At 37.6% G+C, this 13,640-nt stretch overlaps 1 protein-coding gene across 1 annotated transcript in view; it reads left to right on the forward strand.

Moving 5' to 3' along the window:
• Nucleotides 1-11,690: 11,690 nt before the first annotated feature.
• Smp_038970 (long-chain-fatty-acid--CoA ligase) overlaps nt 11,691-13,640 on the forward strand; it is a gene marked incomplete at both ends in the record, with an annotated part of 8,662 nt that continues 6,712 nt past the window's right edge. The window contains 2 exons of the mRNA XM_018789808.1: nt 11,691-11,761; nt 11,956-12,106. Of these exons, the coding sequence (XP_018655214.1) occupies nt 11,691-11,761; nt 11,956-12,106 (222 nt within the window). The remainder of the gene's footprint in view (nt 11,762-11,955; nt 12,107-13,640) is intronic.

A 13,640-nucleotide genomic window follows, 5' to 3' on the forward strand; every position in this document is an offset into this window, starting at 1 on the left:
TAACCTTTTCTCTCCAAGTAGACCACTTATAATTTTATGAAGTTTCTTTAAGTATTTCACCAGAACGGCTGTAAATAAGGTTAACATCTTTGTCTTCTTTAATGAATATTTTCCTCATTCAAAGGAAACTAACTGCTCCATTACCTGTACCTTGAGGGCTTCAGATTCAAACGTTTTCAGAACGAATACGATATAGTTAGCTGAACTAATCAATTAACCTTTGCATGGGCAACCAGTAACTTGAAATAGCGAATTCCTAGAAGATAAAATGCTTTACCATCTCTTTTATCTATAACTGGTGGATTTACAAAATGTATGAAATCTTGTTAGCGCTTATCTTCTTAAAGTAAATAACGTTTTTTTAAGAACGGGATTTATAATGCATTGACTATTATTTAATTATCGGTATACAGCTGTGGAGATTGTTGAGTTCAAATTGGTATCATGAATAGATCAATGTTGGGCCACCACTAAAAACCTGGAAGCACTGGACGGCCGTTTCGTTCTAGTATAAGACTCCTCAAAAGTACGCACTTAATTTCCTTAAACCGTAGAAAACAGCTAAAACAGCACCAATCACTTATAGTTCCAATATTTGTTGGAATTGAACGTAAAGAATGGAATGGGAACAAGATTACCTAAATAATATCGTATAACTTGGGTTAATGCCATATTTACTCGAATAGCAAAATGTTTCCCATATTAGTTCACCACTACCATCTACTTAGTATTTCATCATCTAATACTTTATATAAGATGACTATTACTTTCCTATACGACTAATTGATTATTTGTGAGTGAATTACTATTTCTAGGGTGAACAGCCTAATAAAGTATCAATCATTGTTTAACCATGTTGTGTATTTACTAAAAATTACTAGTGAAACATAAAATATTAGATGTACATTAGATATTATGTACAAAATATAACCTAGTAATATAGTCATCTTGGATCCAGAATAAGAGGTGTTCATATGACTTTATAATTCACTGTCTACACATTGCATTTTCTATGCAACGAAAAGATGCTCGAATGCTTTTCATTTTCTATTTAGACGACCGAGAAAGTTATTTGCTCGTGATACGGACAATAACGATTTTCTGTATTTCTTAAAAATAGAGATTGAATTTAGCAGATTTTATTTTATTTATCCTGGGGTTTTCCTAACAATAGGAAACCTATTGAGTATGAAAATAACCAGTAAGCATTATAAAGCTCTGTCAAACCTTGTACAAGACGAATATGATGGAGTTCTTAATTATTGGCACTTGTTTTTTACGTTTATATTTTATTTTGTTTCAGCATTTTTCAACTGAAGATTTGTCACATGTTTCATTCCTGCCTTTATCACATGCTATGGAACAGCTAACAATGGCAAGTTATTAATAAATAATTTGTATTCACATGAAAGGAATTTAACTGGTTAATTATGTTTCACAGATAACACTATTAAGTATAATTATATCCATTTATAAAACTTTTAAATTTGGTTAAAAGCGAATTAAAGAAAAGTGTTTACATTAGGGTTCAATGTTTTTGATTTTTCCAAATCGTCCAGGCTCTGAAATCTATTCATGGAGCATTTTATGTTCAAAAATTTTCTACGCAAATTAACTAGCCATAAACTTCCCGTCTAATTTAGGCTACCATCCATTCCTCAAACGAAATGGACTGTTTTAAACGTATACGGAGAAGGATAGTAAATAATATCACATCATCTTATATATTCACCCTAAAAATTTAACATAAACTATTCAAATCAATTCACTAACGCCTGTTATCCTTCTCGGAAAGGAAGCATGGACCGCCCACCAGCATTCTGCAAATACGTATGTCCTTGGCTCTCTCTTATAGTTCTCATCGAGTGGTAATCAGTCTTTCGATGTTCGCTTCTAATTTCCAACGTAATATGTGCTTTGGTCTCCCGCTTCTCCTTTTCCCTTCAGGATTCCAAGTTAGCGCCTAGCTCGGGATGTTTTCTGATGGTTTCCACAATATATGTCCTATCCACCTCCATCGTTTTCTCCTAATTTCCTCTTCTGTTGGAAGCGGGTTTGTTCTCTCCAACAGTAGGCTGTTGCTGATGGTATCCGGTCAAAGGTCATTCAGTATTTCGTGTAGACAATTGTTTATAAATACTTGTAATTCCTTGATGATGATGGTGATAGGTCTCCAAGTTTCAGCTCCATACAGTACAACCGTCTTCACGTTCGTATTGAAGATTCTGATTTTGATGTTGGCTGACAGTTGTTTTGAGCTACACATGTTCTTCAACTGTATGAATGCTGTCCTTGTTTTGTCAATTTCTGATTTTACGTCTGCATCAGATCCTCCTTGTCCATCAACGATGCTGTCCAGATATGTAAAAGTTTCTACCTCTTTCAGAATTTCTCCATCAAATGTGATTAGGGCGGTGTTCTCCGCGATGTATTTAAGGATCTTGCTTTATCCCTTGTGTATATTGAGGCCCACTGATTAATAGGTCTTACTGCCACACTGATTGTTTTGACCTGCATTTGCTCGTATATATGGGATAGAAGGGCTGAGTCGTCTGAGAAGTACAAATCGTCTACTTGCATTCTAGCCGTCCATCGTATTCCATGCTTCTGCCCAGATGTCTGGGTCAAAGAAGATTCTATAATGTTCCCTCATCCACGCTGTCAAACGCCTTCTCATAATCAATGAAGTTGATGTATAGTGACGAGTTCCACTCAACTGATTGTTCGACGATGATACGTAGTGTCGCGATTTGGTCTGTAAACGACCCATCCCAAAGGAACCCAGTCTGTTGACCTCAAAGTTGAGTGTCCACTGAATCTTTCAGCTGGTTCAGCAACACTCGGTTGAAAACTTTTCCTGATACCAATAGTATTGCGATGCCTCTGTGGTTCTCACATTTGCTCAGATCTCCTTTCTTTGGTATCCTGATGAGGTATCCTTCTTTCCAGTCTGTCGGCACTCGTTCTTTCTGCCAAATCTTCCTGAATAGAACGTGAAACATGCTTGCGGTTGCTTCTATGTCTGACTTCAATGATTCAGCTGGTATATTGTCAGATCCTGTTGCTTTCCCATTCTTCATCTGTCTGATGGCTATCCTGATTTCCTCGATCGTTGGTGGAGTGACACCTATAGGAAAGTCTGTGTGTGCTGCTTCGATGTCCGGTGGATTCCATGGAGTAAGCCGATTCAAGAGTTCCTCAAAGTGTTCTACCCATCTGTTCCTCTGTTCTTGAATTTCAGTGATTGGCTTTTTTCTCTGTCCTTGACTGGTCTCTCTCGTTTACTATATTTCCTTGTCAGTTTCTTCGTTGTATCGTGTAGCTGTCTCTACTCGTCTCGGATCTACTCATATACTGATTCTAGGGGACTTCAATCTTCCTAAATTCAATTTTGCGGAACATACGTACATCGGAAGTGAAAAGTATATTGAAGCTCGGTTCTTCAACCTCGTTGAGGATCTGGGATTATTGGAAAATGTGAAATAAACAACGTGTTGGAAAAAAAGTCAGGCCCCTTCACTCTTAGATTGGGTGGATGCTCATTGGGATTTCTTACCGCAAACGCTGTTATGTGCTACAAAGCAGTTAGTTCCTCAAACGGTCCCCAAAAGCTACAAGCGACCTACAATCATCAAGAACCGCACACTTCTTTTACTAAGCCGCAAAAGGCACTGTTGGGCAGAATACAAACGAACTGATAACAACGGCGCGTTCAGGCAATACAAACATATAAGAAACATGTGCACAAAGGCAATAAGAGAAGACGGGCTTCAGTACCAACTAAAGCCTATCGACAGATTTGTCTCCAAGGCAAAAAGCTTATTCTGTTATACGGCTTTTTTTCGACAAGCCAAAACTGGAATTTCACAACCTCTAGGTCCTAGTTGCCCGATCGATAAGGACGGTAATGCTGCTAACGTTTTGGCTGAACAATACTCTCTGACATTTCAACCGACCCATATCAACTATACTGATGAAAGCTTCATCTGTCCCGGATATGGTTCATTCTGCTATACTGAGGGAAGCAGCTCCAATTTCAGTAACACCGCTAGGCGTGATGTTCTCACGCTCCCTAAGCCGAGGCAAACTACCGGAAATTCGGAAGCTAGCTCACATCACACCTGTTTTCAAAGGAGGTCGACGCGGCAAAACTTCAAGTTACCGACCGGTGGCTCTTCTCTCTTTACCTTCAAAAATTATGGAGTTCCTGATATGCGATGGTATGCACGACTGCTTATTATCCTTAAACTTCTCACCACAACAGCGCGGTTTCAGAAAAGGTCACCCTTGTATAACGAACCTGCTTACCGCGGTGGACAGATGGACAACCATCCATGATTGAAAGGGAAAGGTTGACATAATTTTGCCTTGGCTTCTCAAAAGCTATTGATAGGGTCAACCATATATGTCTAGTCAATAAGCTCAAACGATTGGGTATCAAATCATCTTTAATTGATTGGCTAACTTCATATCCAAAAAGTCGACTTTTTAAGGTCAGTATTATCTTCACTTTCTCTCAGGCTATGGAATGCGCTAGTGAGGTCTCCCAGAGTTCAGTACTAGGACCTCTTCCTTTCTTGATCTATATAAACGATCTTCCACATCAGGTATCGTCAGACTTGTTACTTTTTGCTGATGATGTAAAACTTTAGAGATGAGTATGCAGCCAAGAGGATAAACTGGCACTTCAGGAGGATCTGACTCCAAAGTTGGGTAGATGACAACGGATTTACCTTTAACAATTCAAAGTGTAAAGTAGTCCATCTGAGATATGTTGCAGACTACAGCTACAACTTGGGCAACTCCCCTCAACAGGTATCCCAAGTTGAAAAAACATTCAGGAGTGCTGGTACCCTACGATTCGAAGTCTTACGCTAACTGTGACAAAGATGCCTTTCGAGCAAACCTTGTACCATTTCGACGGAAGAACTTTCCACATAATCTTCAACAGTTTTATTCGTCCCCATTTAGAGTACGGAAACGTAGTGTTTCCTCCCTCACTCCAAATGGATAAGGACACTCTGGAGCGTATCCAACGGCGAGCCATGAAATCAATTTAGGGACTCGGATTCAAGCCTTATGAAGAGCGCCTTCGATCACTAAACCTTCACCCATTAGAGTACAGGCATTTTAGATATGACCTTCTAACTTGACATATTATTAAGGAGTAAGGATAGTATCTTACTATGGTTTACCAAATTCTTATTCCTCTTTTATCAATAATATTCCTAAGTTCCTGCCTGGAGGTATTGGTGATCCACTGCTACTGGATACGGAAGCCTGTTAAGTGAAAGCTTATTCTATCCCGTTCAAAACCATTTGAACCATTCATATTTCCTTCTCTTGAAGCTTTTTCCACTGTCGTTGCTAGCTCTTCCATGTACTTCTGACTGTCCTCTTTAGTGCTTCTTTTCACTCATTTGTTTGCTTTTGTGTATTCAACTTGTGTCTTGACATTTTCTGCTCTTGTTTGATTGTTGTTAATTGCTGTCTTCTTGCTCTTTCCTTCTTGAAACTCGTTCAGGGTTTCCATAGAAATCCATTCCTTATTATGCTTCTTACGGCCCAGAACCTCCCGTGACGTCGGAGACAGTGTTTCTTTGAGCCCTTTCTAATTGTCTACTATAGTTATTTTTTCTTCCAGTGGATCTTGTAAGACTTGAAACCTGTTGTTGAGTGCGATCTTGAATTCGTCGAGTTGATTAGTATGTCAAATGAAGGGTGTTTCGAAACTGTATTATTATTAGCGGCTCTATTCAATATTATATTTTTCGTACAATATAGAATTCTCAGCACAAAGCATTTCAACAAGTTTCATTTTCTTGGTTCTTGATTGATCCTTGAGATAAATGTTGAGTGATCGCCAGTTAGATGTTAGCAGTTCAGGAATCGACATGTGAATAATATGTATTCTTTTCGATGCATATTGCCAGCAACCACAACGTTTCTGATTGAGCTCTTTTGTAACTTATACAGCGAAATGTCGTAAACTCTTCACAAACGTACCTAAATAGGTTATGAGACAGTGGATCCGGTTTTCATCGAGACATTTAAATAGCTCCTTCGGAATAATTTCTTTCTAAAATTTTAACAACGGCACTAGTTAGGCTAACGGGTCGGTAATACTCAAGTTTAGGTTTCGTACCTGTTTATAAGACAGGACCTACTATGACGTTCTTCCAGTCTTTTGGTAAACTACCCTGGGTTACGGAGAGACTAAAGCTTGCAACAAATTTAGGTAATTCCTTTAGTAACCTAGGATGCAGTTCATCGGGTCCCGTAGATTTGCCTATATCAAGCTTATTTAGCGGACCAAAGACATTAAGTTCTTTAATGATCACGTTGTCCAGTGTGTGTTGGGGGATTTGTATGGACTGTCAGGAACGGTTTTCTACGATATATACATTGCTAAAGTACTTTGAGAATACTTGAGCTTTACCAAAGTCATCCTCCACTAATGATGAAGCATGACTGTCTTCCCATAGTGCTGGAATATTACCTCTTCTTTTAGTCCTTTGGTTTATATACGAATACAAGCGTTTGGGACATTCTATAGATTCCTTAATTTTTTTCTACTTAAAACCCCTAGACTTACGGAGAGTTGAGGCACAAGTATTTCGAGCTTCTCAATGTTGAGATTTTGTCTCATCAGTACCCAGTACCCTAAATCTTTCCCACATTCTCCTCTTACGGAGAAGGGTGCTAACCTCCCTACCGAACGATGGTGGATAGTTTCTCGAACCCCTTGGTGTAGTCCAAGGGATGTGGAGTGCAGTAACTTCTAAATATAAATTTAGAAATAAGTACCAAGCTGTTTGAATTGGGGATTCTGGCTCTATTGTCCAATCTACTGACGATGTTGAGTGTATAATATCTTGTATATTAGCTTTCCAGACGTTAGGTCTGGGCTGAGCTGATGCGCATTCGTTTTTGATGGCTATATGGAAGCCAAAAGTTAAAACTGCATGATCACTTTTACCTAGGAGTCGCATGTAGTCAAGGTCCGTGACGTCATCCTCATAATAGGTCAATATGAGATCTATTAAGGATGATTCAGAGTCCGGGTCGTACCTACTCGCTTCTTTCACATGTTATAATAGGGCACATGCGATAACCGCATCAACTAGTTCCTGCTCTAAGAAACTTTCTGACAATTCAGTTCTCAGATTTTTCCAATCTACTGTGCATTGAAGTCTCCTAGAGTTAGACATCGACCACTTTGTGACCAAGTATTGAGACTGTTTAGCAAGACCTCGTCTACCTCACAGCTTGGACTGCGGTAGACCAAAACAATCAGCAGCTCTTCTCCCTTGCATTTCAAGCGGCAACTAACTAATTCACACGTCCCACTCGCATGAGATACACTGTCGATAATGGCAAATGGGATAGTATTCCTAATGAATAGAGCTACTTCCCCTCCTTTAAGCTTCTGGATTCTGTCTGCTCTTACCAACGTGAAACCCTCAAAATCAAGTTTCATACTATTTATAGGATGTGTCAGCCAGGCTTCTGTGACTGCGATTATATCTGGTTTTGTAGAGTCAATCTGTACACCTATTTCCGACCGCTTATTGAGCAAGCTTCAGGCATTAGTGTAACAGATCCGAAACCTATTTAAATAGCTTCGTGCTGCACCCATAGTGACTTCGGCGTCATATTCTGTCGAAGCCTCATAACCCGAAAATTTACAATTTTTAGGTCATTTCCTCCAGCGTCTAGCCTAAGTTGTAGTTCTTTTTCTGCTTCTCATCTTTTTACACGGTCCTTGAGCACAAATCTTCGTGAACAAAAACTCTTGAACCCTTTAGTTTATGTCCATTCTGCGGAATTATGTCCAGTTCATTAGGTGATTTTAATACTACTTTAAGTAACCTGGTTTGATCAGGTTTTATGTTCTCTTGACTACCCAGTCTATACACCTTTAGCAAAGCGACACCGGAAACATATTGTGGTATAAGATGATTAAGTAACTGTTTTATCAACCCAATGTCATGTTCAAAACGAGTTTTGGGTTCAGAGCTTTCACTCTCCTTGATTCTATAAAAAATAATCGACCTGCCACAGTGATCAGTCTTTAATTTTACAACTACTTTTTGAGGTGTTGCATTTTCTTTCATATCTTTATGTTGTTTTTTGTTTACGACTTAAACACATTCATCAACTTTCGTTGAGGTAGCAACTACAGTCGCGTCAAACATACTGTGGGATTCAGGAAGGTTATGGACAACTTGGGCAGTTGGATTCTGTTACCTGCTAGAAACGGATTTAGCTTTGCGATTTCGACTCTCAGGTGTTTCCTGCCGACTACTATTTAGGGGATGGAGGAAAGTTCCTTTCTTGGGTTTTTATTTAGGACAGACCCCGTTGAAGTCGCTCTTCCCTCCTTTGAGAGATGTCAGTCAGTTGTTACCGAAATTATTTGAGGTGGCTTCACATCAACTTGTGTATTGACAGAGTGAGTACTGTTCGACGTGTCCGGACCTCGTTTGCTAATACACTTTTTGGCAGCATTTACCATTGAAATGGCTTTGGTTAACAAGCTGTTTGCGTCCAAGCAGCACTACTGACAAAGCCGTACGCAATCATTTAAACTGAACCTTCTAAAAGCCGCAGGCGTCAAATTCATGGCACTAGCCTTTGCACTCATCGCACTTCATGCCGCTTTCAACGGGGTATCGATAGCTCGGACGTTGGCAACTGCTTTTTTGGCAGGAACTAGGAGCCCAGTTATTCAAGCAGACCGCTGTTCCTCCAAGTGTTCACTGCTTCTTTAGCTTCAGCTTCTTCTTGGCAACCACCAGCTAGTGGTGATCCGAAGCTATGTCAGTTCCTCTCCTGATTCTCGCGTCTTCCATTATCCTTCTGAATTTTTTAGTGATGCAAATATGATCGACTTCGTCCTGTGTAGTGTGATCCGGTAAGACCCATGTAGCTTTATGTATGTGTTTGTGGGAGAATATTGTGCCGCCCATAACCATTTTGTTGAATGAACATAAATTTGCAAATCTGTCACCATTCTCGTTCCTTTCTCCTTGTCAGTCCATGTCGTCTCATGATATTTTCGTACCTAGTGTTTTCCATTTCGAATTCGGAGTTTAGGTATTCCATCAGGGTGGTCATGTTATTGTATCTCTCCTACAATTACATTTGTTTACGGTTAATTTTTCCAAGCCCTTCAATTAACTTATTTAACAGAGTCATTCAAACAGTAACAATCTTTCAGTGTTTGTATCATTATGATTACTATCATGTCTGTATGGACATGTGTACTACGTCACATATGACAGCCTACGCACATATTCCTCTCTCTAGCTTAAATGTTAGTTGCTTAAATATCTCTCGATGAGTCATTAGCTTCCCAAAATATATATAAGCTTGAATCTTACTAATTGATTCAAGTCTGAATTCGCCTCTACATTCGCTTGCTTTAGCATATTAGCTTTCCTGCTCAAGTTCACTTAGTGTGCTTATAGCTTTGTTATCTGCGCTATCCAATAATAAACTGTAGTCGGCGCTTCATGTTACCTTCTTAATTCATATACTGTTGTGATCTCTTGAATAACAGTTATCAGGGTGACTGACATAAGAATTCTTAAGAATTATCTCGAAACTAGGCCACTACAATGTCCTTTACTGGGCATTTCTTTACTATAGACTACAATCTCTCATGAGACCGAACTTTATCGTCTAAGTCGCTAACGTTGGTGGGGGAGTAATACTAGATAACATTCATTGTGATCCCCTCCTTTGTTTTGAAGGATGCTTTGACAATCCTGGATCCATGAGATTACTATCCTATAAGTGTTACTCGTACATCTTTGGACAGCATTGTTGCAACTCTTTGTGCGTGGGAGGCATTTTCTTTTTGATGAACAGATTACAACAGCGCATCTCCGAACCTAATCTTTTCTGTCCAGTTTGGGTTCAATGGGTTTCACTTATTTCGAGCACCTTCAAGTTATATTTCCTCATTTCCCTAACTATTTGACTAGCCTTCCATGTCTCGCACCTTGTTCGGACATTCCATTTACCTATATTAATTGTTGCTCTAGTTGTCAGAAGGAACATCAAGCTCTTGACTACCGAAACGTTTCGGCCTTCACCATAAGGCGTCATAATTCTTCTGAATGGGGACCTTTCAACTCTCAGGGTAAAGCTTTAATGGTTTAAACTGTTTATACTGGTTAGCGTTTTCTAAGTATGGTCATTTTCTACCGAGTTCGCTTACCTCATCACCAACCCTCCTTTATCCGGGCTTAGGACCGGACTGGACTATAATTTTTAATTACTTATACTAGCGGTCCCACTGATTACTATTTAATTGTTCAGTATTCCATGAAAAAGTGGTAGAAAGTGGGGTTCATTCCACTCAACATTTATCCTGAACATATCTTTACCTGCAAATTGGTTATATAATATTGTGAGTCATTTAAAAGTGAACCTAATACCAAAGTTTATAACGTATGGTGATTTTATTGGAGTTCGCCTTTCAAGCTAGCATTCAGTGTTCATGACTGGTGAATTTTTAATTGCAAGTACCAAGTAACTTGCTTTCAAATTATCAATAAAATACCTATTGTATTTCAATAAGCAAACAGCATTGCTCTTCAGTCATTTAATTCTTTTGGCACGTCTTCATCGTTGAAAAGTACTTTTTCTAAATAAAGCGAGCGTAGTATAGGCGTCTCATTAAATAGCAAGGGAAATTCAATTCAATATTTCTCACAAAGAGCTAAGAAATTATGCTCCGAATACACAATAGACGAGGATCTAATCAAGCTCCGAAAATAGTCACAGAAAAACTATCTGTTCAGTTTCGCTGAAAGAACCTTGGAACCAAATCCAATCTGAAAGATCAACTACAGTTCAAATTAAAGTCTTCATAAACATTGAGTCCAAGGAAGATACTCCAGCAGAAGCTTTGAAAAAACGACTAACGAACCCTTTGAAAAAAAATTGATCGTTTCAAACCAGAGCTTTGTGTTCAAAAGCAACATGTATAAACTCTCATTTTACCATGACTCTAACACTTATCTCACTCGTCAAGAGAACAATTTGTTACACATAGTTCCCATTATTAACTTAAAGAAGATTGATGCGTCGTCAATCTTCGTTCCTGCTCTCTTCAAGAATAATTTGTCTTTCGCATAGCCGACTTCATCTCATTAATTTTTTTAAATTTTTGAGCTTTACGTGACCCCTTTCGACGCTTTAGATTATATAATTCTCATTCTGTCTTTAATAGACTATTTCACTTGTTAAATCATTATAGATACGGTTACACAGCTTGCGCAAATGGTATATATATATAAATGATAAATTATCCATAATGAAATCTGCTTCCTATTCCAGGTATTTTCCTTACAAATTAATATTCTTCGTCCTCCGGCAGTGATATTTTTTTAAAAGAACTACTATTGACTTGTTTTTAACTGTTTAACTTTATTTTAAGTGACTTAATCTCACAAGTAAATTGGTACTAAGTTTCATTTCATTGTCTGTTCTTTCAATTAGATATGGGCCATATATTCTGGTGGTCGAATCGGTTTTCTCACTGATGGTATTGAGTCATTATTTGATGATCTTAGAGATTTTAAGCCAACGTTTTTCTGCTCTGTTCCAAGATTGCTTGTCCGAGTATATATGAGTTTTTCCAAAAAGATTCATTCTAAGCCAATAATTTGGAAAATATGTCAATACGAAATAAACAAGAGAATAGAAGAACAGAAGCAGTAAGTAGTTATGGAAAGCTCCAAAAAGAGTAACTAATATAAATACATATATTGATATGTGTGAATACTATCCTTTTTGTGTTTGTCACTCTAACTAAACAAAAGAAATGGAAAAATGAATATTTAAGTTAGTTTTCTATTTGTTTCAGTTAAAATGACTTTTTGTAGTGAATATTTCTCAAGTTTAAAATAAAATTACTTTCATAATAATTATTTGTTGTAGTGGAATATATCGAAGGAATGGAATAATAGATTTCCTGTTTTTTCGAGAATTTCGGGAACTACTGGGTGGTCGAGTAACAGCTATTATTTCAGGTAGCTCTCCAATAGATAGAGATGTTCTTTTCTTCATTAGAGGTGTTTTAAGCTGTCCTGTAAGTCTAATATTTTAAATATCATTCGTATAAGAATTCGTTTTTGATTTACTTGTACACACAGAACCAATACTCATCATAAGTAGTACTGAGAATTTGCATTGTTTAATTAAAACCAAAGACTGGTCAGCATGTGCAAATCAAGAGACTATGTTGTAATGATTGCTCAAATCAATAAGAACCCGAGAAAATATTTTGTAAGATTATATTTACGATGAATCGAATCCATTTAGTAAATTAACCGTTTGACAACTGTTAATGACAGTCATAACAGAATGATTTGGATTCATTTATTTCATAAATTCTCTTCAGTTTCTAAGAACTTAAACCAAAAGTATTAGTTATTTTATTAAAAATTCGTGTAACTAATTCTATCACTAGCCCAGGACTCAGACTAAAGATGATATAGATGTAGACTAATAAAAAGGCAGAACTCACAAAGTTCTAGGTGATAAGTCTTGCTAACTGAACGTTATACTCGGGTCCTAAGCTAGTCTCGTAACCCCCAAGCTAAAACCACTCAGCGACCTGAACACGATAGAAAAGGCGAAAAATATGTGAGAAGCACTTTACTCCAAAGGGTCCTTTATGTACAGAAAATATAGGGTTTTTATAGTATTTCAGAAGTCCTTGGGTTTTCCTGAAAATTCTGGAATGCTACTAAACACAGTAGCAGTGTAGTAATCAGCCAATCAGAAACTCTACATGTGACTTTTCACTTTCGTGATGTTTCTAGCAAAACTTCTAGCCGAACGCCAATTAGATAAAATGCTTATTAACGTTTCCTGAACCTTTCTTATCCATTGCGAGAAATATTCAAGATCGCCCCAACACTAGGTACATACAACTGAAAAGTCCAAAATAGTTAAGGATATTGTTAGATAATCCAGTTTAGAACTAACATCAGTATGATCATTTTGCTTGTATTTCTTCTTAATTGTGATTTTGTAGACTCGGAATTCTACCCGAGTGGAAACTATTGCCTCTTGATAATAAACTAACCAAAACACGCAATACCGATACCTGAAGTAAACTTCAGTCAGTACTTTATGAAAATATGCACAATTTAAGATCATTGGTGAATACTGTGTGAATATAATTTAACGATTCTGGAGATCCTTTACATTCCAATTGTATCATTAATGTTATTAAAAGTTTCCAACTATGAGGGTGGTACGATTTTATACAGGAATACAAACATGTATTAATGCGGTATATACAAAACCTTATGAATATCATTTCTCTAATGATTAATGGCATTCTTTACCATTCTTATAGCAATATTTAAACATTTGCTAGGTTATTGAAGTATATGGATCAACAGAAACACTCGGTTTAGTATCCAGTACAATGTTTGAAGATGTCGATGCTCATCATGTTGGAGCTATTTTCCCTGGCGTACAAATTAAACTAATAGATGTTCCGGAAATGGGTATATTCGTATCCAAGGATCAAATGGGAGAGGTAACTTTCTGTTATATTTCATTAAGGCTTTTTTGTATGCTAATTAATAACCGCCAATTGTAATAGTTTC

This window comes from Schistosoma mansoni, chromosome W (assembly GCF_000237925.1).
Source record: "Schistosoma mansoni strain Puerto Rico chromosome W, complete genome".
Classification (NCBI taxonomy): Eukaryota; Metazoa; Platyhelminthes; class Trematoda; order Strigeidida; family Schistosomatidae; genus Schistosoma; species Schistosoma mansoni.